Source organism: Festucalex cinctus, chromosome 1, assembly GCF_051991245.1.
Source record: "Festucalex cinctus isolate MCC-2025b chromosome 1, RoL_Fcin_1.0, whole genome shotgun sequence".
In the NCBI taxonomy this organism is placed as follows: domain Eukaryota; kingdom Metazoa; phylum Chordata; class Actinopteri; order Syngnathiformes; family Syngnathidae; genus Festucalex; species Festucalex cinctus.
The window spans coordinates 693565-720419 of NC_135411.1; the positions used below are offsets into that span (position 1 = coordinate 693565).

General features: G+C 41.2%; 1 protein-coding gene and 1 long non-coding RNA gene across 3 annotated transcripts in view; one reads left to right on the forward strand and one right to left on the reverse strand.

Annotated features, from left to right (window-relative positions):
• Positions 1–443: 443 nt before the first annotated feature.
• Positions 444–26855, forward strand: part of LOC144006206 (uncharacterized) — a 30004-nt gene continuing 3592 nt past the window's right edge. The window contains exons 1-5 of the mRNA XM_077504938.1: positions 444–547; positions 1816–2718; positions 13793–14638; positions 15313–15932; positions 20609–20635. Coding sequence (XP_077361064.1) covers positions 444–547; positions 1816–2718; positions 13793–14638; positions 15313–15932; positions 20609–20635 — 2500 coding nt within the window. The remainder of the gene's footprint in view (positions 548–1815; positions 2719–13792; positions 14639–15312; positions 15933–20608; positions 20636–26855) is intronic.
• On the reverse strand, positions 24559–25942 carry LOC144012475 (uncharacterized). 2 transcript variants are annotated; one of them, XR_013282137.1, is made up of 3 exons: positions 25601–25942; positions 24957–25187; positions 24559–24683 (listed from the first exon to the last, which is right to left on the reverse strand). It is a non-coding gene; the product is annotated as an uncharacterized LOC144012475 (long non-coding RNA). The 2 variants fall into 2 exon arrangements; XR_013282136.1 differs by lacking the exon at positions 25601–25942 and having other exon boundaries at positions 24957–25586.

Consider the following 26855-nt stretch of genomic DNA (forward strand, 5'->3'; position numbering starts at 1 on the left):
CCTGTTGAAATCGGGCCACTTCCTGTTGAAATTGGACTACTTCCTATTGATAGGTCACTTCCTGTTGAAATCGGGTCACTTCCTATTGATATCAGGTCACTTCCGGGTCACTTCCTGTTGAAAACAAGTCAGATCCTGTTGATTTCAGGTCACTTCCTATTGAAATCAGGTCATTTCCTGTTGAAATCGTGTTGCTTCCTGTTGATTTGATGCCACTTCTGGGGCACTTTCTGTTGATTTTAGGCCATTTCCGGGTCACTTCCTGTTGAAATCAGGTCACTTCCTGTTGATTTTTGGCCATTCCTGGGTAACTTCCTGTTCAAATGAACAGGTCACTTCCTATTGAAATCAGGTCACTTCAGGGTCACTTCCTGTTGAAAACAAGCCACTTCCTGTTGAAATCAGGTTATTTCCTGTTGAAATCAGGTCACTTCCTATTCAAGATGGGGCATTTCCTGGCGAGAATCATTGGTGTACCAAATCAATTGGCCAAGATGGCTGCCGCTGAGGGCAGGCGTAGGGTACAAAATAGTGAACTGTGGTTAAGGTGTGAATTTTAGAACTAAAAAAAAGATGGAGAATTGGTGGACTACATTGAAGTTGGAATGTGGTGAATTGGATGAAGAATGTGGAAGTAAATGTGAAATGTAGAATGGAGGGAGAGGTAGGGTACAAAATGGGGAATTGTGGTAAGGCGTGCATTTTGGAAGTGAAAAAGAAGAGCTCATGGTGTGAATTGGTGGAATATATTGAAGTTGGAACAAAGTGAATCGGATGAAAAATGTGGAAGTAAATGTGAAATGTAGAATCTCCCATTATGAATACATTGGAAAAAACGTGTACGAAATCGGGAATTGCGAGTAAGGCGTGAATTTTGGAACAGGAGCTCGTGGTATGATTTGGTGGAATATATTGACGTTGGAATGAAGTAAATTGGATGAAAAATGTGGAAGGAAATTTTGAATCTTCCATTAAGAATGCATGAGGAAAAATTGGGTACAAAATTGGGAATTGTGGGTAAGGCGTGAATATTTGGAATATGTTTAAATTGGAAAGATGAGAATGGGATGAATCATGTGGAAGTAGGGGTCTTCCAGCCTAACTATGGTTACAAATAGGTGTTTTAATTTTCTATGTAAAAGTTGAAATGTATGCGGATGGACAATATCAACTCAACTCAATTTCGTCAACTTGAATCAATAGAGAGATGAAAATGGTTTTAGATTTGACCTTATATCGGCTGTCAGATTTTTAACAAGGCCAATACTTTTTTTCCTTTTTCTTTTTCTTTTTGTTTTTTTGGGATGGGCCAATCCGAGTGTGCGGTGGCCCCAAGTCGAGGTGCACTGTAGAAACAATAATGCGCATCATCTCACGCTTGAAATTTGACGACCAACCCAAATGTGTGTTTGTGTTCTTGTGTCCTGCAGACGTCGCTGAGAAATATCTTCGTCCTGACCAACAGGACATGAAGCCTCCGAATGTTAAAGAGGAGGAAGAACATCCTTACATCGAAGAGGAAGAAAAGCCCGTTCGTGTCAAAGAGGAGGAGGTTGAGGATGACGTCACCAAGTCACCAATGACCTTCGCCCCTTTAAAGAGTGAAGATGAAGTCAAGGGTGAGAGTGAGGAGGGCAGAGGGGCGGAGCCTCCAAACAGGATCTTAAATCCTCAAAACATGATTCCAGAAAGTGATGCAGACCACTGGGGATCATCAAAAGCAAAGAGTGATGACATAAGGTCCCTTTCTTCTCATGATGATGATGATGATGATGATAATCTGGATGGTAATGATGAACGCGCTGATGGTGACAGGTCGTGTCACACTGACGACAAATCCTGCGAATGTTCTCACTGTGGGAAAACATTGAGTTCAAAAGGAAGTTTGAAAATTCACTTGAGAAGACACACTGGGGAAAAACCTTTTTCTTGTTTAGATTGTGGCAAAAGCTTCTTTCGGAAGTCAGATTTAACAACACACACAAGAAGACACACTGGGGAAAAACCTTTTTCTTGTTTAGATTGTGGCAAAAGCTTCTCTTCGAAGTCAAATTTAACAACACATACAAGAACACACACTGGGGAAAAACCTTTTTCTTGTTTAGATTGTGGCAAAAGCTTCTTTCGGAAGTCACATTTAACATTACATTCAAGAACACACACTGGGGAAAAACCTTTTTCTTGCTTAGATTGTGGCAAAAGCTTCTCTGACAAGCCAGATTTAACAACACATACAAGAAGACACACTGGGGAAAAACCTTTTTCTTGTTTAGATTGTGGCAAAAGCTTCACTCAGAAGTCACATTTAACATTACATTCAAGAACACACACTGGGGAAAAACCTTTTTCTTGTTTAGATTGTGGCAAAAGCTTCTCTTTGAAGTCAAATTTAACATTACATTCAACAACACACACTGGGGAAAAACCTTTTTCTTGCTCAGACTGTGGAAAAAGCTTCTCCCGGAAGTCATATTTAACAACACATACAAGAAGACACACTGGGGAAAAACCTTTTTCTTGTTTAGATTGTGGCAAAAGCTTCTCTTTGAAGTCAAATTTAACATTACATTCAACAACACACACTGGGGAAAAACCTTTTTCTTGCTCAGACTGTGGAAAAAGCTTCTCCCGGAAGTCATATTTAACAACACATAAAAGAATCCATAGTGGCGAGAAACCTTTTTCTTGCTCAGATTGTGGCAAAAGCTTCTCTCAGAAGTCAAATTTAACATTACATTCAAGAACACACACTGGGGAAAAACTTTTTGCTTGTACCCACTGTGGCAAAAGCTTCTTTCAGAAGTCAAATTTAACATTACATTCAACAACACACACTGGCAAGAAACCTTTTTCTTGCTCAGACTGTGGCAAAAGCTTCCCTGCCAAACCTGAATTAAGAAGTCACATAAGAACACACACGGGACAGAAACCATATTCATGCACAAAATGTGTGGAAAGTAGTGATGGCAAAATGAAGCCCCGTAAAGCAGTGAAGCCCTGCAGTGAAATGCTTCACACACACGTAGGGGCTTCAAGATGATTCATTTCCTCGACGACGCCATCATGTGGACAGAAAAATGTATAACATGCTTGGTGCATGCAATAAAATGGTGGGGAGTAAATCATGCTCTAAATACAAAAGAATATATATTTGAAGAGTGTTTTAACATGAATTGTTCTGTGTTACTTTGTCTATGTTTGCACTTATGCAACAAGTGAAAATGTGAAATGAGGTAAAATAAAGTGCTTATTCATTTTTATTTAAAAACAATATTTTTTCCGAAGTTTTTGGACTCAGGCGGTTTGTTTGTTTTTGCAGAGAATTTCACCTGCTTTGGAAAAAAACTCTTTCACATGGTACTGATGAAGCAGGGGTGCATCGATATGAGATAGCAAGTTTGTATAGAATTGGACGCGTATATTTCTGTGATTGAGGACTGAAGGGGACTTTCAACTGTTAACAGAAAAATGTGAATTTTATGTGTTGTCACATTTTATTTTATTTTTGGAATCTGTTAAAATAGTAGTGTAGTGATTAGAACATAATTCACCCACGGAACGTTGGGACGAAGGGGGAGTTTGTTGGGATGAAAGGATAAAAGAACAAAATGTTGGTAGGTCTGTGAGCCTCGCGCAGAGTGAGTTGTTGCTGTTAAACACTGAGAAGCTGATATCAATAAACCGCCGGTGTTTGGCTCCGGACTTCAACACTCTGCCTCCGACTCCTGTCACTGCTCGCGACAGTAGCGTAATTGCAGTGCATTACCTTCTGAGGTGAGATCTGCTCAAAGTGCTCCCAAAGAAAGGGAAAATTTCTTTCTTGTTGGTTCCATCGCAAAAATAAGTTCGTCAAATCGAATGCCAAAAGCAAAAAAAAAGTAGCGCAATAAGGGACCCGAAAACAGAAAAAGTGAAGGGGAATCCATAGCGTTTCTTTGCCGCTTTTATTTCGAACTACACTCAAACCTAGCGAATCATTTCCTGAATCAGTCACGTGGTACACCTGCTTCGTGGGGCTTCAAACGTCACCACGTACGTCATCAACACACACACTGACACGCCGTTCATGAACCACTCATCTGCATTACTCGGCACACGCTTCAGGGATTCGACCCGAGAAGCACATCACTAGTGGAAAGCTTCGCTTCCACCAATTCTTTAACAGCACATGCAAAAACACACACTGGAGAGAAACCGTATTCCTGCTCAGATTGTGGAAAAAGCTTCTCTTCCATGTCAAATTTAAGAAAGCACACAAGAACACATGGTGGGAAGGAACCATTCAGTTGCAGTGTTTGTCCTAAAAGATTCTCTTGTAAAAAAGCTTGCTGAGAGACACGAGTGTGCTGGTGAGAATGGCAGCCATCTTTGAAGCTTCAAAAAATGAAGGGAAGTGAGACTGGTGTGCTGTAAAAGTGTCAATGCATCTTAAGTGTAAATGTAATGCTTTCAAAACTACTCAACCTGTAAATATTAAATGTTTGCTGTTAATGTGTTTAAATGTCAATGTATGTTTTGTTTTGTACGTAATTTAGGAAGTTATTTTTGTTTGCTGCTGAATGTTGTTAATGGTTGTTTGTTGATGTTTGTACGTGTTGTGTATTTGCTTGTGTGAAGCACATTGATTTGCCTTGTGTATGAAATAGAAATAAAGCCACCTTGCAATTTTCCCCAAATAAGCGTCGACAATACGTTCAGACACACAAAGCCATCTGCGATTAAAATAGGGAAGGAGCCTGAGCTGGTGTGTGAGGCAGAGAAGTTCCGACGAGACATAGTCGGACTCTCCTCCACACACGGCTTGGGCTCTGGTACCAGTCCTCTCGAGAGGGGTTGGACTCTCTTCCACTCTGGAGTTGACCATGGTGAGAGGCGCCGAGCAGGTGTGGGCAGTCTTATTGGCCCCCGGCTCAGCGCCAGTACGTTGGGGTACACCCCGGTAGATGAGAGGGTAGCCTGCCTCCGCCTTCAGGTGGGGTGACGGGTCCTGACTGTTGTTTGTGCATATGCACCAAACAGCAGTTCAGAGTACCCACACTTTTTGGAGTCCTGAGAGGGTGTGCTGGAGAGTGCTTCCCCGGGGACTTCAATGCTCATGTGGGCAATGACAGTGAGACATGGAGGGAGGTGATTTTGAGGAACAGCCCTCCCGGTCAGAACCCGAGTGGTGTTTTGCGATTGGACTTCTGTGCTTATCACGGATTGTCCATAACGAACACCATGTTCAAGCATAGGGGTGTCCATATGTGTACTTGGCACCAGGACACCCTCGGCTAGGAGTTCCATGATCGACTTGGTAGTCGTGTCATTGGATTTGTGGCCGCATGTTTTGGACACTCAGGTGAAGAGAAGGGCGGAGCTGTCAACATATCACCACCTGGTAGTGTGTTGGCTCCAAGGGTGGGGGAAGATGCCGGTCCGACCTGGCGGACCCAATCGTATTGTGAGGGTTTGCTGGGAACGTCTGGCGGAATCCCCTGTCAGAAAGAGTTTCTCCCTCTGGCAGAACTTCTCCCTTGTCCCGGGGGAGGAGAGGGTATCGAGGGGGCTATGTTCCGCGCCTCCATTGTTAAGGCAGCCGATCTGAGCTGCGGCCATAAGGTAGTCGGTGCCTGTCACAGCGACAATCCTCGAACCACCAGCAGTAAGGCATGCCGGCAAGCTGAAGAAGGAGTCCTATCGGGCCTTTTTGGCCTGTAGTACTGCGGAGGCAGCTGACAGTTACCGGCTGGCCAAGCGGAACGCGGCTTCGGCGGTTGCTGAGGCAAAAACTCGGACATAGGAGGAGTTCGTTTGAGGCCATGGAAAATTACTTCCGGGCGGCTTTGAGGAAATTCTGGTCCACCATCCGGCGTCTCAGGAGAGGAAAGCTGTTCACTATTAACACTGTGTATAATGGAGATGGTGTGCTGCTGACTTCGACTCGGGACGTCGTGAGTCGGTGGGGGGAATACTTCGAAGATCTCAATTGCACCAACACGTCTTCCTTTGAGGAAGCAGTCTGGCGAATCTGAGGTGGGCTCTCCTATCTCTTGTCACGTTTCAGTTGGTTTGGGTTTTTGTTTTATTTTGGTGAGTGTTGGTTGTCTGGTGTTCCTGTCTTCTTCCCCAGTCTCGTTATGGTTTACCTGGTCCACCTGCTTGTGTCTTCCCTTCCTGGTGTGTATTGCTGATTGGTTCCCCCTCCCTGCTGTGTCTGCCAGGTGTGTCCTGTTATTGTCATTAGTGTTTGTATAAGGGAGTGGTGTTTGTCCCACACGGGTGTGGGAGCATTGTTTGATGTTTGATGTTTGAATGTCTGCATGTCTGGTCACCGTGGTGTCTTTATTACCAAGTCTACCAAGTCCTTATGGCCAAGTCTACCAAGTCTGTTATTGCCAAGTTCAAGTCTTCTACGCCAAGTCTTCCCTGCTAAGTCTTCCACGCCAAGTCTGCTGTCTTCCACGCCAAGTCTGCTGTCTTCCACGCCAAGTCTGCCACGCCAAGTCTTCCAAGTCTGCCACGCCAAGTCTTCCAAGTCTGCCACGCCAAGTCTTCCAAGTCTGCCACGCCAAGTCTTCCAAGTCAGCCACACCAAGTCTCTGCCTCACACCACGGCAAGTCTCTGCATCACGCCACGCCAAGTCTCTGCATCACGCCACGCCAAGTCTCTGCATCACGCCACGCCAAGTCTCTGCATCACGCCACGCCAAGTCTCCGCCATGATCTGTGTCCACGTCCAGCCCAGAGTCCTTCCCTTCAGTCTCGTCCAGTCCTTCCCCGTCATAGTCAATAAAGTTCCTTACATCGTTCTTCCACTTGCTCTTCCTGCCTGTTTCCTCCACTTTTGGGTCCATCCATACCCCATACGTAACATCTCTGGGTTCAAAGTCACTGAGGTGGTTGGAAATCTCCTCGGTGGCAGGGCCCTGAGGGTGGATGAGATCCGTCCTTAGTTCCTAAAGACTCCGGATGTTGTGGGGCTGTCGTGGTTGACACGCCTCTAACGCTGCTTGGTAAATAATTTACAACACTATTGCTCAAGATTTATTTATTTTTTGCATTTTTATATATTTTAGTTTGGTTTTAAGGTATTTACAAAGACAAAGGGCAAGGTTAAAATGTTAATTTAAAGATGCCGGGAGAATTTGTCGGCTGCGTGACGTCACTCTCGTGGATTTTGACAGCATGCACGTATTATTTTTTTTTTCACTCACTCACTCACAGAAGCTAACGTGTGAATGAGTGAGTGAAAAATAAAATCCGTGTGTGCTTTCAAATTGTCGCGGGAGTGACGTCACGCAGCCGACAATTTCGCTCTGCCCCGTTTGCGACACCCCCCCCTGCTCTGTGATTGGCTGGAGGGGTGTTAACACTGTTTTTTTTTTTTTGCAAAATACAGGTGGGGTTGGGCTGGGGCGGTGGGGGTTTATAGGACAAAATCACCCCCAGAAATTAAGAGAAGCCCAGATCTGTAAATTGACAAGTAGTTTGTTTGTTGAAATCCTGCATTTAAAAAGTGCATTTTCCTGAGTGAAACCGGCAGACTGGGCCTTTAAACTCATCACATTTGGTGGTTAAATCTCATCCCTGATAATAAACATTCAGTTGACCTCAAAATGCTTGTTCAACTTTGATGGCGAATTTTTAAACTCCACATTCACCACAAAAAAAATGGAACTCTTTTTTATTTTTTTTATTTTTTATTTTTTAAATCAATCAAATTTAAACGGGCATTTAAACTTTACAATTGTATAATAATACTGAAAAAGGGAACGAGACTTTCGATTCCAACCGCAGCAAAAATGGCGACATCTGTCGATGACTTGATGACAATGCTTGCTCGGAAGCCCCCGGACAATTTCCAGCAGCCAATCGTAACGCAGCGGGGGCGTGTCCTGCCTGACTTCCGCCGCACGTCTACTTTTCCTTCACGTGCTCACTGCCGTGGCCGGCGGCCACATCGCGTTTCATCAGACGTCCTCTGCTAATTCATTCTTTCTTATTTGGTGTTGGACTGAACACACAGGACTCCCATCACCATTTTGAAGGTCTGCGACACCATTTATTAAATGTCGGCGTGTGTTTAAACTCGTCTCGGTGCGCGTTGATGCTTCTCGGCCGAGTTAGCTTAGCTTAGCTTAGCTTAGCTCGCTAGCCGCTAACAAAGAGAAGCACACAACACGTGGTCAGGAAGAGACCAAGTGTGACTTTGTTGGCATTATTGTGCCAAAATGTCGGCGAGAACGACACCAAAGGACGAGGAGGAACATTTTGGAGTCAAGAGAACGAGCAACATTTTCAACCGCTGGACGATGTTTGCGAGCAGCCTCGAATTGTGCTACACGCAGCAGGTTTGTACACTTCTTATTACTCTCCCTTACTTAGCACCACTATATAGCGTTAAAAAAATTCACTGCAGTCCTCATTGCTGTGCACAGTAATTAAATTCAACTGTTATTTTAAAGAGTGAAATAAATTGATTTGATTGGTTGATTCCGGACAGGGGCCGATTATACAGTCATGAGACAGTCATGCCAATGTATCTGACAAGACGTGTGCGATTTTAAGAACACTTAGGTGCACAATAAGACTGTATTAAAACGGTGGTACAATACTACAAATTAATTTTTTTTTGTCGGTATACATATCACTGTTTCCCACATACATTTTTTTTTTTTTTTACAAAACAGTCACAGTTTTGTCATGATTACTGCATTATTACATTCAACTGCTGTTGCAACCAGTGTTAATTTTGATTAGAAATTTTAATTTAGTTTTAGTTAGTCTTTTGACTAAAATTAACAAGTTTCAGTCATAATTTAGCCTTCTGATTGTATTTTAGTTTTGATCCAATTTTAGTCGACTAAATTCACAGTTCAGTCTATTTTCCTTCAGCATACGTTTAAACTTTTATGCAGAAAATTATAGCACACCTATTTGTGACTTTAGTTTAACACGCAAGACACATTTCATACAATGGTGTCGTTATTGTTTCAATGAATCATGTTCAACTGACAATAATGTAACTTTTCACCTGAATAAGAAAAAGTGCATAATTAAATTGCTTGAGATTAATCTTACAGCTGCACAATTTATGTTTATGTACAGCACTTTGTATACAGCAATGACTGTTCTTAGAGCGCTTTATAAATAAAGTTGAGTTGAGTTAGTGCAGTGAACACAACATTTTTTGAGTGGTTCTTTTCTCATTCATTCTGATTGGATTGTGTGAATTTTCACGACTGTGTTTTCATTTTAGTCATTGACGAAATTGTCAGTCAATTTTAATCATAGTTATTGTCTGAATGAATGGCTTCTATTTTAGTTTTCATTTAATTTTCGTCAGGAAAAACAGTTAGTCACGAAAATTATTATGTCAATTTTTCGGTGACAAAAATATCACTGGTTGCAACTGCAGCATTCACGAAGACGGCAGTCAATGACAATCGATTCCGGTTTGCAAATAAGGGCCGAGTTCATATGGGCATATATGCGAACTGCGCACAAGACGACACATGAAAATGGAATGAAGCGGTTGCGCTTAATTAAGGTCAATTAATGAGTGAATTAATTAATGGAGGAAAGATTGAGGACTGGAGTAAGGCTCACTTTCTGTTGAAATCAGGTCACTTCCTGTTGAAATTGGACTACTTCCTATTGATAGGTCACCTCCTGTTGAAATCGGGCCACTTCCTGTTGAAATTGGACTACTTTCTATTGGTAGGTCACTTCCTGTTGAAATCGGGCCACTTCCTGTTGATTCTAAGTCACTTCCAGGTCACTTCCTATTGAAATCAGGTCACTTCCGGGTCACTTCCTGTTGAAAACAATTCAGTTCCTGTTGATTTCAGGCCACTTCCTATTGAAATCAGGTCACTTTCTGTTGAAATTGTGTCACTTCCTGTTGAAATTGTGTCACTTCCCGTTGATTTAAAGCCACTTCTGAGTCACTTCCTGTTCATTTTATGCCATTTCCGGGTCACTTCCTGTTGAAATCAGGTCACGTCCTTTTGATTTTTGGCCATTTCTGGGTAACTTCCTGTTCAAATCAACAGGTCACTTCCTATTGAAATCAGGTCACTTCCGGGTCACTTCCTGTTGAAAACAAGTCAGTTCCTGTTGATTTCAGGTCACTTCCTATTGAAATCAGGTCACTTTCTGTTGAAATTGTGTCACTTCCTGTTAATTTGAAGCCACTTCTGGGTCACTTCCTGTACATTTTATGCCATTTCCGAGTCACTTCCAATTGAAATCAGGTCACTTCCTGTTGATTTTTGGCCATTTCTGGGTAACTTCCTGTTCAAATCAACAGGTCACTTCCTATTGAAATCAGGTCACTTCTGGGTCACTTCCTATCGAAAACAAGTCAGTTCCTGTTGATTTCAGGTCACTTCTGGGTCATTCCTGTTGAAATCGGGTTATTTCCTGTTGAAAATCAGGTCACTTCCTATTCACGCCGGGGCATTTCCTGGCGAGAATCCCTGGTGTACCAAATCAATTGGCCAAGATGGCCGCCACCCCTAGTGAGACTCTTGGACGTAACTAATCAATTGGCCAAGATGGCTGCCGCTGAGGGCAGGCGTCGGGTACAAAATAGTGAATTGTGGTTAAGGTGTGAATTTTGGAACTAAAAAAAAGATGGAGAATTGGTGGACTACATTGAAGTTGGAACAAAGTGAATCGGATGAAAAATGTGGAAGTAAATGTGAAATGTAGAATCTCCCATTATGAATACATTGGAAAAAACGTGTACGAAATCGGGAATTGCGAGTAAGGCGTGAATTTTGGAACAGGAAAAGAGCTCGTGGTATGATTTGGTGGAATATATTGACGTTGGAATTAGAGATAGACCGATAATCGTCCGGGCCGATAATCGGGGCCGATATTTGACATATTGGTACATATCGGTATCGGCCTGTTTTATTAATCTGACGGCCGATATGAGCGATCCATTTAAAACTCCGTCTTTTCGCTTCGAATGCAGCCCAGAGCGTCTCTGTCTGTTATGGAGTCCAACTCCAGCAACGTAACGCCCATAGCAGCATTTGATTGGTTAGCCGTGCAAGAGCCAGAACCAATCAGTAGCGTATGCCGTGTATCACAGTAGCCGGTCACACACGCACCCACGGACACAACGCGAGACACATGCTTCGAAGGTAAGTTCAAAGAGTAGAGACTCCGCTGAACTTTTCACCATGATAAGCTAAACACATTGAATTATGTTGTGTATTAAATGCACTATATGAATGGAGCTGCATTGCCTTGCATTGAATCCCCGCTAGCTAACAGTGGTGTGTTCAGCTTAGCATGTAGGCTAACACCCAGTAGCTAATTCGCTACTTGAACTACTCGGGGAGGGAATCACACACATTTTCACTTAATTAAGTAAATAATGTTTGTTAGAAAGGTTCCAAATATTAACAGTTGTCATTATTACATTGTCTAGTTCCATGTTAAGAGTAGAGTAACGTCATTAGATTTACCTCTCGTGACGCACACATTGCATTCTGGGTCACGTCCACTACTTGTTGCATAGCGGTTATTATGCAGTGAGATGCCACAATGACACTAAATAGCGTTTAGTTACTTTATATTGTGTTTATTTGTCGCACTGGTTTGCCATTGTGTGCCTTAAGCTTCGACGTCGATTTGATTGACAGCTCGTTGTGCACCTCGTTAAAGTCCGCTCTGTAACAAATTAAGTGTCTCAAACACCGTTTAACGACACGAACGTGTTCTCTTCCGTATGTTTGGCATTAGTAGAGAAGTGCACTAAAGTATAGTGTGCTTATTTGCTCGTTTTGTCTCTATTTTCACGTCATGTCTGCCGTCATTTGGGACATTATCCTCTCAATGGATGCCACTAATATGTAACATCTACGGCCGTACACGGCTGCAATTAATGTTCAGTGATGTAATTTCGTTACGTGCATCATACTTTGAATAATGAGCTCATGTTTGGTGTGTTGTATAACTTTCTCGTGTGTTAGTAACTATTCATGTGGACAGCTAAGATAGTGCTTGTTAATGTGAATTAGCAATGTTGCAGCCCAGTTATTATTTAGACAAGTACATCTGTGCCATTAAGTGATACAGTACAGTACAGTAGTGAGAGAATAGTGTGCCCATATACACACACGTGTCTATAAGTGTAAAACACATTAAACAGCAGAAACTGGCAGCGGTCCACCGCAACAATGTCTGTTTAACCAAGTTATTCTTACTATCATTATAACCAAGTTATTTTACTCTACCTTTTTCTGCGTTGATTGGGGCATCCTACGTGGCAGTAAACTACATGATGAAGTGTCTTTTGACAGTTCTCTTGTATAGAGGAGTAGCCTGATATTGCTGTTCTCGATTTAAGATCCTCAGCTCATCAAAACTGTCTATATGGTAACAATAACAATAATCATAATAAGGTCTACAAGAACTGTATGGTGTTCAGGGATGAATAGTTTTTCCTCATGGAATTTTTTTATTTATTTTTTTGCTGTAGTAATAAGTAATGCCACAGCTGATGTACATTTTGAATGACAGGGTTCCTCCTATTACTTCAAAATATAAAAATATAACATTTATAGAATAAAACTACAAGTATCCAAAATGCTATAAAAGGTAATGTCACATTGGCCCCCACATTTAACTCCCCCCGCCACCAACGTCTTATTGCAGATAGAAGGATGTAAAATGAAAAGTGCAGTGTGAGAATCCATTGTAAAGAACGGTTAGGGTTTGCATTATTCAAAAATTTGGTGCCAACATTTTAACTTTTACTGCAAATGAATATCGGCTTCAAATATCGGTTATCTGCCTCCTTGACTACCGATAATCGGTATCGGTATCGGCCCTGAAAAAAGCATATCGGTCTATCTCTAGTGGAATGAAGTAAATTGGATGAAAAATGTGGAAGGAAATTTTGAATCTTCCATTAAGAATGCATGAGGAAAAATTGGGTACAAAATCGTGAATTGTGGGTAAGGCGTGAATATTTGGAATATGTTTAAATTGAAAGATGAGAATGGGATGAATCATGTGGACATAGGGGTCTTCCAGCCTAACTATGGTGACAAATGGGTGTTTTAATTTTCTATGTAAAAGTTTAAATGTATGCGGATGGACAATATCAACTCAACTCAATTTAGTCGACTTCAATCAATAGAGAGATTAAAATGGTTTTAGATTTGACCTTATATCGGCTGTCAGATTTTTAACAAGGCCAATATTTTCTTTTTCCTTTTTCTTTTTGTTTTTTTTGGGATGGGCCAATCCGAGTGTGTGGTGGGCCCAAGTCGAGGTGCCACTGTAGAAACGATAATACACATCAACTCACGCTTGACCAACCTAAATTTGGGTTTGTCTCTTTGTGTCCTGCAGACGTCGCTGAGAAATATCTTCGTCCTGACCAAGAGGACATGAAGCCTCCGAATGTTAAAGAGGAGGAAGAACATCCTTACATCGAAGAGGAAGAAAAGCCCTTTCGTGTCAAAGAGGAGGAGGTTGAGGATGACGTCACCAAGTCACCAATGACCTTCGCCCCTTTAAAGAGTGAAGATGAAGTCAAGGGTGAGAGTGAGGAGGGCAGAGGGGCAGAGCCTCCAAACAGGATATTAAATCCTCAAAACATGATTCCAGAAAGTGATGCAGACCACTGTGGATCATCAAAAGCAAAGAGTGATGACATAAGGTCCCTTTCTTATCATGATGATGATGATAATCTGGATGGTAATGATGAACGCGCTGATGATGATAGGTCGTGTCACACTGACGACAAATCCTGCGAATGTTCTCACTGTGGGAAAACATTGAGTTCAAAAAGAAGTTTGAAAATTCACTTGAGAATACACACTGGGGAAAAACCTTTTTCTTGTTTAGATTGTGGCAAAAGCTTCTCTCAGAAGTCACATTTAACAAAACATTCAAGAACACACACTGGGGAAAAACCTTTTTCTTGCTCAGATTGTGGCAAAAGCTTCTCTGACAAGTCAGATTTAACGAAACATACAAGAAGACACACTGGGGAAAAACCTTTTTCTTGTTTACATTGTGGCAAAAGCTTCTCTTGCAAGTCATATTTAACAACACATAAAAGAATCCATAGTGGCGAGAAACCTTTTTCTTGCTCCCATTGTGGTAAAAGCTTCTCTTCAAAGTCACATTTAACAAGCCACACAATAACACACAGTGGAGAAAAACCTTTTTCTTGCTCAGATTGTGGCAAAAGCTTCTATCGGAAGTCACATTTAACAAAGCATACAAGAAGACACACTGGGGAAAAACCTTTTTCTTGTTTAGATTGTGGCAAAAGCTTCTCTTCGAAGTCAGCTTTAACAACACATACAAGAACACACACTGGGGAAAAACCTTTTTCTTGCTCAGATTGTGGCAAAAGCTTCTCTGACAAGTCAGATTTAACAACACATACAAGAAGACACATTGGGGAAAAACCTTTTTCTTGTTTAGATTGTGGCAAAATCTTCTCTTGCAAGTCATATTTAACAACACATAAAAGAATCCATAGTGGCGAGAAACCTTTTTCTTGCTCAGATTGTGGCAAAAGCTTCTCTCAGAAGTCAAATTTAACATTACATTCAAGAACACACACTGGGAAAAAACCTTTTTCTTGTTTAGATTGTGGCAAAAGCTTCTCTCAGAAGTCAGATTTAACAACACATACAAGAAGACACATGGGGGAAAAACCTTTTTCTTGTTTAGTTTGTGGCAAAAGCTTCTCTGACAAGTCAGATTTAACAACACATACAAGAAGACACACTGGGGAAAAACCTTTTTCTTGCTCAGACTGTGGCAAAAGCTTCTCTTGCAAGTCATATTTAACAACACATAAAAGAATCCATAGTGGCGAGAAACCTTTTTCTTGCTCAGATTGTGGAAAAAGCTTCTCTCAGAAGTCAAATTTAACATTACATTCAAGAACACACACTGGGAAAAAACCTTTTTCTTGTTTAGATTGTGGCAAAAGCTTCTCTCAGAAGTCAGATTTAACAACACATACACAAGAAGACACATGGGGGAAAAACCTTTTTCTTGTTTAGTTTGTGGCAAAAGCTTCTCTGACAAGTCAGATTTAACAACACATACAAGAAGACACACTGGGGAAAAACCTTTTTCTTGCTCAGACTGTGGCAAAAGCTTCTCTTGCAAGTCATATTTAACAACACATAAAAGAATCCATAGTGGCGAGAAACCTTTTTCTTGCTCAGATTGTGGAAAAAGCTTCTCTCAGAAGTCAAATTTAACATTACATTCAAGAACACACACTGGGGAAAAACTTTTTGCTTGTACCCACTGTGGCAAAAGCTTCTTTAATAGTTCACATTTAACAACACATACAAGAAGACACACTGGGGAACAACCTTTTTCTTGTTTAGATTGTGGCAAAAGCTTCTCTTCGAAGTCAAATTTAACAACACATACAAGAAGACACACTGGAGAAAAACCTTTTTCTTGTTTAGATTGTGGCAAAAGCTTCTCTCGGAAGTCATATTTAAAAACACATAAAAGAATCCATAGTGGCGAGAAACCTTATTCTTGCTCAGATTGTGGCAAAAGCTTCTCTCAGAAGTCAAATTTAACATTACATTCAAGAACACACACTGGGGAAAAACCTTTTTCTTGCTCAGATTGTGGCAAAAGCTTCTCTCAGAAGTCACATTTAACATTACATTCAATAACACACACTGGGGAAAAACCTTTTTCTTGCTCAGATTGTGGCAAAAGCTTCCCTGCCAAACGTGAATTAAGAAGCCACATAAGAACACACACGGGACAGAAACCATATTCATGCACAAAATGTGTGAAAAGCTTCGCTTCCACCAATTCTTTAACAGCACATGCAAAAACACACACTGGAGAGAAACCGTATTCCTGCTCAGATTGTGGAAAAAGCTTCTCTTCCATGTCAAATTTAAGAAAGCACACAAGAAGACATGGTGGGAAGGAACCATTCAGTTGCAGTGTTTGTGCTAAAAGATTCTCTTGTAAAAAGCTTTCTGAGGGACACGAGTGTGCTGGTGAGAATGGCAGCCATCTTTGAAGCTTCAAAAAATGAAGGGAAGTGAGACTGGTGTGCTGTAAAAGTGTCAATGCATCTTAAAAGTGTAAATGTAATGCTTTCAAAACTACTCAACCTGTAAATATTAAATGTTTGTTGTTAATGTGTTTAAATGTCAATGTATGTTTTTTTTGTATGTAATTTAGGAAGTTATTTTTGTTTGCTTCTGAAAGTTGTTAATGGTTGTTTGTTGATGTTTGTAGGTGTTGTGTATTTGCTTGTGTGAAGCACATTGATTTGCCTTGTGTATGAAATAGAAATAAAGCCACCTTGCAATTTTCCCCAAATAAGCGTCGACAATACGTTCAGACACACAAAGCCATCTGCGATTAAAAATTTTTTGTTGAACAGTGTTATCACTGAAATGATTGACGCAAATGTCCTACTCTTTGTTGCTAACTCAACCACCACAGCTCCGTGCTAGCTAACACGCCATCTGCTAGTGCATTTTGCACATTTTATCTTTCTATGTAACAATTTTGACATGATTAGCAGGGTGGCAGCCATGGGAGGAGACCTTGGCGGACTGACCCCCCAGCTACAGAAGCTGACTCTTGGGACATGGAATGTCACCTCTCTGGCAGGGAAGGAGCCTGAGCTGGTGTGTGAGGCAGAGAAGTTCCGACGAGACATAGTCGAACTGTCCTCCACACACGGCTTGGGCTCTGGTACCAGTCCTCTCGAGAGGGGTTGGACTCTCTTCCACTCTGGAGTTGCCCATGGTGAGAGGCGCAGAGCAGGTGTGGGCAGTCAGAAAGAGTTTAAACGCCTCCCTCTGGCAGAACTTCTCCCTTGTCCCGGGGGAGGAGAAGGTTCCGAGTGGGCTATGTTCCGCGCCTCCATTGTTGAGGCAGCCGATCGGAGCTGCGGCCATAAGGTGGTCGGTGCCTGTCACGGCGGAAATTCTCAAACTCGCAGGTGGACACCAGCGGTAAGGGATGCCGTCAAGCTGAAGGAGTCCTATCGGGCCTTTTTGGCCTGTCGGACTCCGGAGGCAGCTGACAGGTACCGGATGGCCAAGCGGAACGTGGCTTCGGCGGTTGCTGAGGCAAAAACTCGGACATGGGAGGAGTTCGGTGAGGCCATTGAAAATGACTTCTGGACGGCTTCGAGGAAATTCTGGTCCACCATCTGGCGTCTCATGAGAGGAAAGCAGTTCACCATTAACACTGTATAATGGAGATGGTGTGCTGCTGACTTCGACTCGGGATGTTGTGAATCGGTGGGGGGAATACCTCAAAGATCTCAATTGCGCCAACACGTCTTCCTTTGAGGAAGCAGTCTGGCGACTCTGAAGTGGGCTCTCCTATCTCTGGGGTCAAAGTGACTGAGGTGGTTGGAAAGCTCCTCGGGGCAGTGTCGATGCGATCCGCCCGGAATTCTTAAAGGCTTTGGATCTTGTGGGGCTGTGGTGATTGACCCGCCTCTACAACATTGCGTGGACATCGGGGACAGTGCCTCTGGATTGGCAGACCGGGGTGGTGGTCCCCCTTTTTAAGAAGGGGGACCGGAGGGTTTTTCCAACTTCAGAGGGATCACATTGCTCAGCCTCCCTGATAAGGTCTAAGTTGAGTCCCGGATTCAGGAGGAGCAGTGGTTTTCGTCCTGGCCGTGGAACCGTGGACCAGCTGTACATCCTCAGCAGGATCATCGAGGGTGCGTGGGAGTTCACTCATCCAGTCCACATGTGTTTTGTGGATTTGGTGAAGGCGTTCGACCGTGGGTGCTTCGGCAGTATGGGGTACCGAGCCCCCTGATACGGGCTGTTTCGTCCCTGTACGACCGATGTTAGAATTTGGTCCGCATCGCTGGCAGTAAGTTGGATTCGTTTCCAGTGAGAGTTGGACTACGCCAAGGCTGCCCCCTGTCACCGATTCAGTTCATAACTTTCTAAGAATTTCTATGCGTAGCTGAGGCGTCGAGGGGGTCCGGTTTGGCTGCCTCCGCACTGCATCGCTGCCCTTTACAGATGATGTGGTGCTGTTGGATCTCCAACTCTCACTGGAGCGGTTCGCAGCCGAGTGTGAAGCAGTTGGGATGAAGATCAGCATCTCCAAATCTGAGATCATGGTCCACAGTCGGAAAAGGGTGGTGTGCCCTCTCTGGGTCGGGAATGAGATACTTTCCCAAGTGGAGGAGTTCAAGTATCTTGGGGTCTTGCTCACGAGTGAAGGCAGGATGGAGCGGGAGATCAACAGGTGGAGCGGTGCAGTGTCCCGAGTGATGTGGACTCTGTATCGGTCCGTTGTGGTGAAGAAAGAGCTGGGCCAAAAGGCGAAGCTCTCAATTTACCAGTCGACCTACGTTCCAACCCTCACCTATGGTCACAAGCTGTGGGTCGTGACTGAAAGAACGAGATCCCGGATACAAGCGGCCGAAATGAGTTTCCTCTGCAGGGTGTCCGGGCTCTCCCTTAGAGATAGGGTGAGAAGCTCGGTCATCCGGGAGGGACTCAGATTCGAGCCGCTGCTCCTCCGCATTGAGAGGAGCCAGCTGAGGTGGCTTCTGGTTCGGATGCCTCCTAGACGCCTCCCTGGGGAGGCGTTCCGGGCGTGTCCCACCGGCGGGAGGCCCCGGGGACGACCCAGGACACGCTGGAGAGACTATGCCTCTCGGCTGGCCTGGGAACGCCTTGGGATCCCACCGGTGGAGCTGGTTGAAGTGGCTGGGGAGAGGAAAGTCTGGGTTTCCCTCCTAAATCTGCTGCCCCCGCGATCCGACCTCGGATAAGCAGCAGAAGATGGATGGAAACACGTGCCTTCGAGCAAATAATTTTTTAAAACAAATAACTTTATCAACTAACTATTTAGTTAATTTGAACAAAACAGTCTCGAAAACATGTAGACAATTTGAATTTAAACAACGTATACAATATCAACAACAAACTTTATCGGAAGTTGAGAAAATCGAAAGTTTTGGAATAATTGAGGACGGGTAAAACGAAGCAAGCGTAGTCGGTATTTGATAATTTTAAGAATATATCGTCTGTTATAGTCTTATTTTTTTCTTTTTTTTTTTGTCCTGTTTTCTTTTCCTTTTGTTCGAGTGCACGGTTCTATGTTGTGTGCTCACTGCTAAATTTGCAATTCTCGTGTTCTTTGGATTCTTTGGGGGGTCTGTTGATTTTCCTTAAAAATGAGTACGAGTACTTAATTGTGAGTTATTCCGAAATGTTCAAGTTTTTGCATTCAAGTCATAAGTTTTAAAATGCTTGAATTTGCGGGAGCTGGATTTCAAGTGGAAAGGTGTTCTGCCTGTTAATGCCGATCTACAAAGATGCTCAATAACACATAACAGGTGTTGTGAACTGGAAGGAGCTGCCTGCAGAGTACAAAATAATGTACAGTACTTCTTCAGCACCCACATCAACTGCTGCAAAATTTATTGACACTCGAGCTGAATGTAAAGGAAGGGAAACTGACTTTTTTTTTATTATTTTTTTAAAGATATATAATTATGGGCGTTTTATGCCACGCCACTGAAGACTGAGCGTTCTGCCGCATGCTTAATCCAAGAATCCTGCACAATTGAGGAGTCTGCTTTCGAGAAGGAACAGGAAGCATAAATGTGTAATGTAAACGTGGAAACCACCCGGTGTAATAACCTTATTTATTGATTGATTGAATTTTTATTATTTAATTTTATTTTCATTATTATTATTATTATTATTATTATTATTATTAATTTACTCTCAGGCGTAATAACCTTATTTATTGATTGATTGAATTTGCATTTTATTATGATTATTATTTATTCAATCTCTGGTGCAATAACCTTATTTATTATTGATTGAATGAATTATTTATTTTATTATTACGCTTTTGTGAATGAATATATTCCATCACGACAGAAATCAGTTTGCGTCCACCTTGTTGTTTTGACAAAACCACCGTCAGACACGATTTACTGCAATTACGCTACATTGGCCATTCGGTGGCGCTGCGCTACACTACTACTTAACATTACTTTTAGTTTTTTTTTTTTTTTTTTTTAATTTGCTGTAAGACATACAAACATGGTAACAATCAAAGATTTTCAGTATAAGTCAACATTACTTTGAGTTAAGATAGTTTACGTTTAGGCTGAGTTAAAAAAAAAAAAAGACGGAATTGGAGACCACGTGTTTCCGGTAGAGCTCCACTCACGTGTATGGGGCTATCGGCTATCCAGTCGTTCATGTATTCAGGTCAGTGTTCTCGGCCTCGTTAGCTTATCTTATCTTAGCTTAGCTTAGCTTAGTTTAGCTTAGCTTAACTCGCTAGCCGCTAACAAAGAGAAGCACATAACACGTGGTCAGGAAGAGACCAAGTGTGACTTTGTCGGCATTATTGTGCCAAAATGTCGGCGAGAACGACACCAAAGGACGAGGAGGAACTCTTTGGAGGAAAAGAAGAGAACGAGCAACATTTTCAACCGCTGGACGATGTTTGCGAGGAGCCTCGAATTGTGCTACACGCAGCAGGTTTGTACACTTCTAATTACTCCGCCTTGCTTAGCACTACTATATAGCGTTAAAAAAACAAAACAAAACATGCAGTCAGGACGGTTAAACAGTCATCGGACAGTCATACCAATGTAACAGTCGTGTGCGTAGGGTTTTAATCAAGATGCTCGAGTGATTTATTTGCTCTGTAGAAGACAAAATGGGACACAGTTTTTCGTATTCGTCATCTGCACCACATGTGCTGCTTCCCCCTGCAACTTAGTGTCGCGATGTCCACATCTGCATTTCTTTTCTAAGATGAATGGAATATATTCTTCCAAAAATGTTCAGTAATGGTAAGCACCTTCATTTATACAGAGTTAATCAACAAAACACAGTATTTGTTATTTTATTTCAACCGCCCAAAGAAAATGGGAAAGCAATGCATTGGTTGAAGTGGGACATTATTTATTTATAAAAATACTTTTTTTTTTTTTTTACTTTTTTATGTAAATGTATTATTATTATTATTATTATTATTATCATTATTATTCTGTTTTTATTTCCATTTATATTTATTTTTTGTAATTATTTTTTTAAAATGTTTTTTAATATCCATTTTTATTTTCACTTTATGCATTTATTTGTTCATGTCTTCATTCACCTTATTTATTTAAATTTATTTATTATTCTGTTGTTTTTATTTCCATTTATATTGTACTTTAAAAAAAAATGTTTTTATATCATTTTTTATTTTTACTTCATGCATTTATTTGTTCATGTCTTCATTTACTTTATTTTTATTTTTATTTTTTATTTTATTTGAGCAGTTTCTGTCCTCCATACGGAAGAAATGTGAGCGGGATTGTGGGCCGTTCGGAGATGCAATGTAGCCAACTCGCGGCCTGTCGTCGTGGCAACCCTCATTTGCAGGAACATTCAAATGAATCCGATTAATCTGAAATAGTGCTGGGCAATATATATCGGCATGACGATAGAAAAATGTTTATTGTGCCCTTTCTTACCTAACAGCATAAGACAAATAGCCAAATATTTCTAGTTGACTGTTGAATAATTCAAAATTAATAAAACTTAAGCAGTCTAAAGAAGAGTCGTCACAAAGGAAACGGAAGATCAGTAAAAATCTCATCTTCTTATTTTTGCCTTTTACTGTTTGAGGGTATTCGACACTTGTGGATTAAGAAAGGAGTAGTTAACAATTTTTACCACTTTTCAAAAGGATTATTATTTCTTCAAAGTTAATGCCCATTTTTGGATTACTTTTGAGATTTTTTTTTACTTTTCATTTTTCGGATTTTTGCGTTTATTCTTTTTTATCTTTTGATGGATTACCTGTTTCTTCATTGAGTATTTGGAATTACCAATGACTGAGTATTCATTTAATTTGATAAAGGTATAAACTTAACGTCCATTTATTTTAACTTATTTATTTATTATACGTTTTATTTACTTATATTATCCTGCTTTTACAAACCAAAATAGATCTAATGTTTGCCGTTTTATATGAGAGTTGAGTTTCAATAAATATTGGGGGAAAAAAAGTCTATTAACTGTTTGTTTATGATCTTTTCCTCCATCAAGCAGCTTAATCGAGAAGCTACATTTGATATGAATCAATTCGCTCAGTTTGAAGCCGAGCATATACGTATTTACGTATAAGCGGTAAGTGAATCTGGAACAAAACGCACGAAGAAAACCCAACAAAAGTCAACCGAACTACAAGAGTCTTTTGCGCGGGTCACCCCGTATAACAGAAACTCGCCTCGCTGGAAAAAAAAAAAAAAAAAGACAGAGGCGATGGCGCGTTTGATTGCAGATTCAGTAAAACCGAATGCTTGTGTTTATTTTGATATAATTGCATATTTGCCACATGCAAATAATGTTATATGCTGTTAATCTACAACTCGAGCTGCACTACAAAGCTACTTTCATAAGAAAGTTGAAACTTTGCACTTTGGAAAAAAAATAAATATTTTTTTGCATTTAATTTATGACTGTCTGAACTTTTATTTTTTTATGCCTTATAAAAATGTCTAGGCCGCCGTGCCTCCTTTGTTTACATTTTTTATTTTATATTGCAGCCCTACTAGATTCATTTGTGACATTCATTAAATGTTACACAAATAAAATGTGAAATTGTAAGCAAAGTACGTTGTATCATTGGGGTGTGAATTGCCTAGTACCTGACGATTCGATTCATATCACGATTCACAGGTCACGATTCGATTCGATACCGATTAATCCCCATCCGAATTTATAAGTCGATTGTTGCGATTTTTTTTTTTTACTAAAATTTTGAAAATGCTATTCAGTAAACTTGTACATGTACACTGTTAAGATTTGTATGAAAATGTATTATTTATTTATCTGAAACTTCAGTCATTACTGTGAGCCACTGTATAGGTCGCTTGCACATCGTAATGCATCATGGGAATTTTTTCTTCGGGCGCCATATTGGGTGTCCGCCGGTTCACAAGGTACACTCGCGAGTTACACGGTAGAGCTTATCAACCTGATGTAATTTTCGCAGCATTTTCACGATTTACCGGAAGATCAAAAACAACGATACAGGCAGAAGGTGTCTCTGTGTGGTGGGATTGATCCTAATTACGTCCTGACCAAGGGTGAATTTTTTTTGACGGAGAAAGCTTGCTGGCCAAATGTGACTTCTCTGGACATCTTTCACTACCTCGTGTTGACAACATGCTCCATAACACGCCAACAAATCCCTGGAGGCTTACAATTATTTTGTAAGCGGGTGGATACAGAGTGTAAACTTTAACATCGCATCAGAAGAAACGGTTGCTGTTGCACGTAAGTAAACCACATGGTGTTGGTAATTCTGCACACAAAAATGTTGATTTGTTCTCAGGCTTCCTGTTATTGTGTTTACATGCACAGCTGGGTTTACCTGATGTGGTTTTTCTAATCATTTTATAACAGGCAAATATGGCAGAGCGTATAAGAATAAAAAGTAACTGCACAGCCTCCCCGTGGCTTAATTAAATTTAATGCTACCCTTTCACTAGTTACATGTTACTTAATCAACTTATTCTAAATGGTTAAGGTTAACCACTCTCAGAGGACGTATTTTTAGTTTCAGTTTCCAGTACAATAAAACGTGTTCATGGTAACTACTGAGCATACTGACAGCTTTTCTTATGATCTCACGGTTAAGGAGGCTGTCACAACACCCAATTTCTGTCTGGTGCCGGATGGCAACAATTCCCATCACTTGTCACGACAACACCAATAGTATTACCAGGTATGTATGGCTTTACTTTTTGTAGTTTCTTATTTAATTCTATGTTTCATATTTTCATTACAATGTTTGTAATATTTTCAGATTCAGGCACAGATGAGTTTAACTGGACGGGCTTCTGCGACTTTGTGGTGTGGACAAAGTGTGATTGAGCGAGTCCACCCAGATCGCTCATTTTGGCCAGTTGGAAAAGCCAGAGTTTTTTTTCCCCCAAATCCCATCCTTACCTGAACTGCTCGGGAGAGCATTTACTAGATCAGCAGTGGACTTCCAGTGTTCCTGCTCAGCCCCTGTCACCTACCACTTGCTCATGTACTTCAAAGATGCGGAATAAAGTAGTTTTTTTGTGCTGCAGCAGATTGTAAAATCAAATGATATCACTTGAAGTGTGCCAATCTAGACTGCCAAAAGGACAGTGGTTTTGTGACAAGTGTGAAACAAGGATTATTGGGAAAACTGAAACACAGTACTGGTACTTGTCTTTCATTAAACAAATTTAAAAGAGAGCAACTTTTTCCTCTGTACATAGTATAATGAAAGTCATTGCGTACCCCATCAACATTACATCATACCGTCATCTCAGGATGGTAGGCACCTGTGCTAAAATAAACTACATTAATTAACAGTTCAATTTTTAACCCTGAAATTACTACATCTAATCATTATTCACTTCATTTTTTGTGCTTTTAGAAATAATAGAGATTTATGCCATTACTTTAAGAGGGACCATATTGCACATTGAGCCAAATCCTGTCATTTGTATTATGTATAGCTTTGTAAACAAACCCAACAATAGAATTTGTATAAACGCTGCCTTTATTAGCGCCAAACAAACAGTCGCATGTTGTCCTCCTCCAATGCTTTGATGCTCGCCTTCGTTTCCATCATGTCATTGGCAATCAAGTCGGTGTGGCATGAGATCCCTAAAGAAAAAAATAAAGAAAAAATCAAAAAAAAATACGGTACCAGTAATAGGTTTAATATAGTAAAGTAGTATAGTTTTTTTGTCAGTGTAAAAGAAATGTACACATTTTGTTGCATTTTTTAATGTATGAACATTGCTACAGGCAAATACTTATTTCTATAAACACTTCCAAATGTCTCTAAAATATAAGGTGCGTGTACACACACAAACATAAACACATACATTCACTCATGCATACAATATATCATGTAATGAATTCTGAGTGGCATACCAGAGTCAATGATGTCAGCAGTACTTGAGGGTACAGGTTACTGGAGCCATCTGGCTGCATAACTGCAACAATCTCTGCCACTTCGAGTCGTCTTTTCTTTGCTTGTCTCTCCTGTGCACGTTCATATCTTGGCACCGACTGGGCTGAGACATAGATGTTGTAACTTGGGACCCAACTTTAATGTTGGAGCCCAGTCGGGATGATTGGACAGAAAAACGGGCGCAGGGCGACCTGTTAAAATAAACAAATATATAAACAAATAAAATATGGAAAGACTGGTTATTTTACCGCAGTAGGGTGGCCGTGAATAAGTTCTTTAGCATGATGTGTAGGCTACCGGGGGTCTGTTTTCTTGCATCAGCCCCTTCTGTCTCTTTTTTTTCCAAGTTTACATTTTGCCACCAAAAAACATGTTATCGGCATTAAAAGCCCAAGACTAATCAATCCAATTTCAGCAGTAAACACTTTGCACTGGCACTACTTGGGTGAAAATGTTCGATGTTAGCTTTCGGCTAACGTCCGCTAGCCAGCTTGTACTACCGAACTTGCTTGCTCATGAATCCAAAACATAAGCAACTTGCCCATATATGGGCGGTCGAAACGTTATTAATCCTCATGCATTAAATAAAGGTAAACACGCTTACCGCTCACAAAGTGATCGCTGCACACACGAGCCCAAAGTAACGACTTCCCTCCGGAGTCCGCACTCCTCTGTCTCCAGGCCCTGGTTCCTAATTATTTTCGGAATTCGGAAAAAAGACCGACCATTTTCCCCCTTGGCATTGTTCGAACAGCCAACGATGCAGCAACAATGTACCATTTTAAACGCAGAAAACAAACGTGATAGATACGTGTTAGACCGAATCGCTACGTAAATGGAGGCCACCCAGCATGGCGACTACGAGAAATCCGAGGCGGAAGTGACGACATGTGCAAGCGACCTATCGACGGTGTTCAAGGATTAGTGGTCGTAAAAAAGTTTTATGGTTAGAGGACGTCTCCTGTGTTTATGACTGTTGTATTTGTGATGCCACAACGATGCTATGTCTCAACCTCCTTTTATGACCACTTGTTAGCGAATTCCATGTAAAGACAGGAAATGTGAATGTGTGTCAGAATGAGCCAGAGGATTGTGACCAGCACACATCTCTCGCTCATCTCTCCTTGTACAAGTAAAGGCCTTGTTTTTCTTATTTTAATGTCTGTCTCCTTATTTGTGCAGTTTAAAAATGTCAAAAATGGTGTTTAAACCTGACATTTATTTTGCCCCATGAAAAATGTTTTTCTTTCGTTAGGTAATAAAAATGTAATTTCTTTAGGTAAATGTTAAATATCGCAATAATATCGATATCGCTATGTTCGGCGAGTATATCGCATATCGCATGTTTTTCCAATATCGTGCAGCCCTAATATTAAATATTATTAAATCAGCTATATGGAAGATTGAAAATTTCAAATCTCTACTGCCACCTGTGGCCGAAAACAAACTGGACGTTCGTACACGCTGCACGCACTCGTACGACCTTGAAAAAATAATCACAGATATCGCATGATATCGCAATCGCATTTTTTTGGGTGAAAAAAAATCGCAATTAGATTATTTTCCATAATCATTCAGCCCTACTTGAAATTTGACTTGACCAAACCAAATGTGTGTTTTGTCTTCTTGTATCCTGCAGATGTCGCTGAGAAATATCTTCGTCCTGACCAAGAGGACATGAAGCCTCCGAATATTAAAAAGGAGGAAGAACATCCTTACATCGAAGAGGAGGAAAAGCCCGTTCGTGTCAAAGAGGAGGCGGTTGAGGATGATGTCACCAAGTTGCCACCGACCTTCGCCCCTTTAAAGAGTGAAGATGAAGACAAGGGTAAGAGTGAGGAGGATACAGGGGTGGAGCT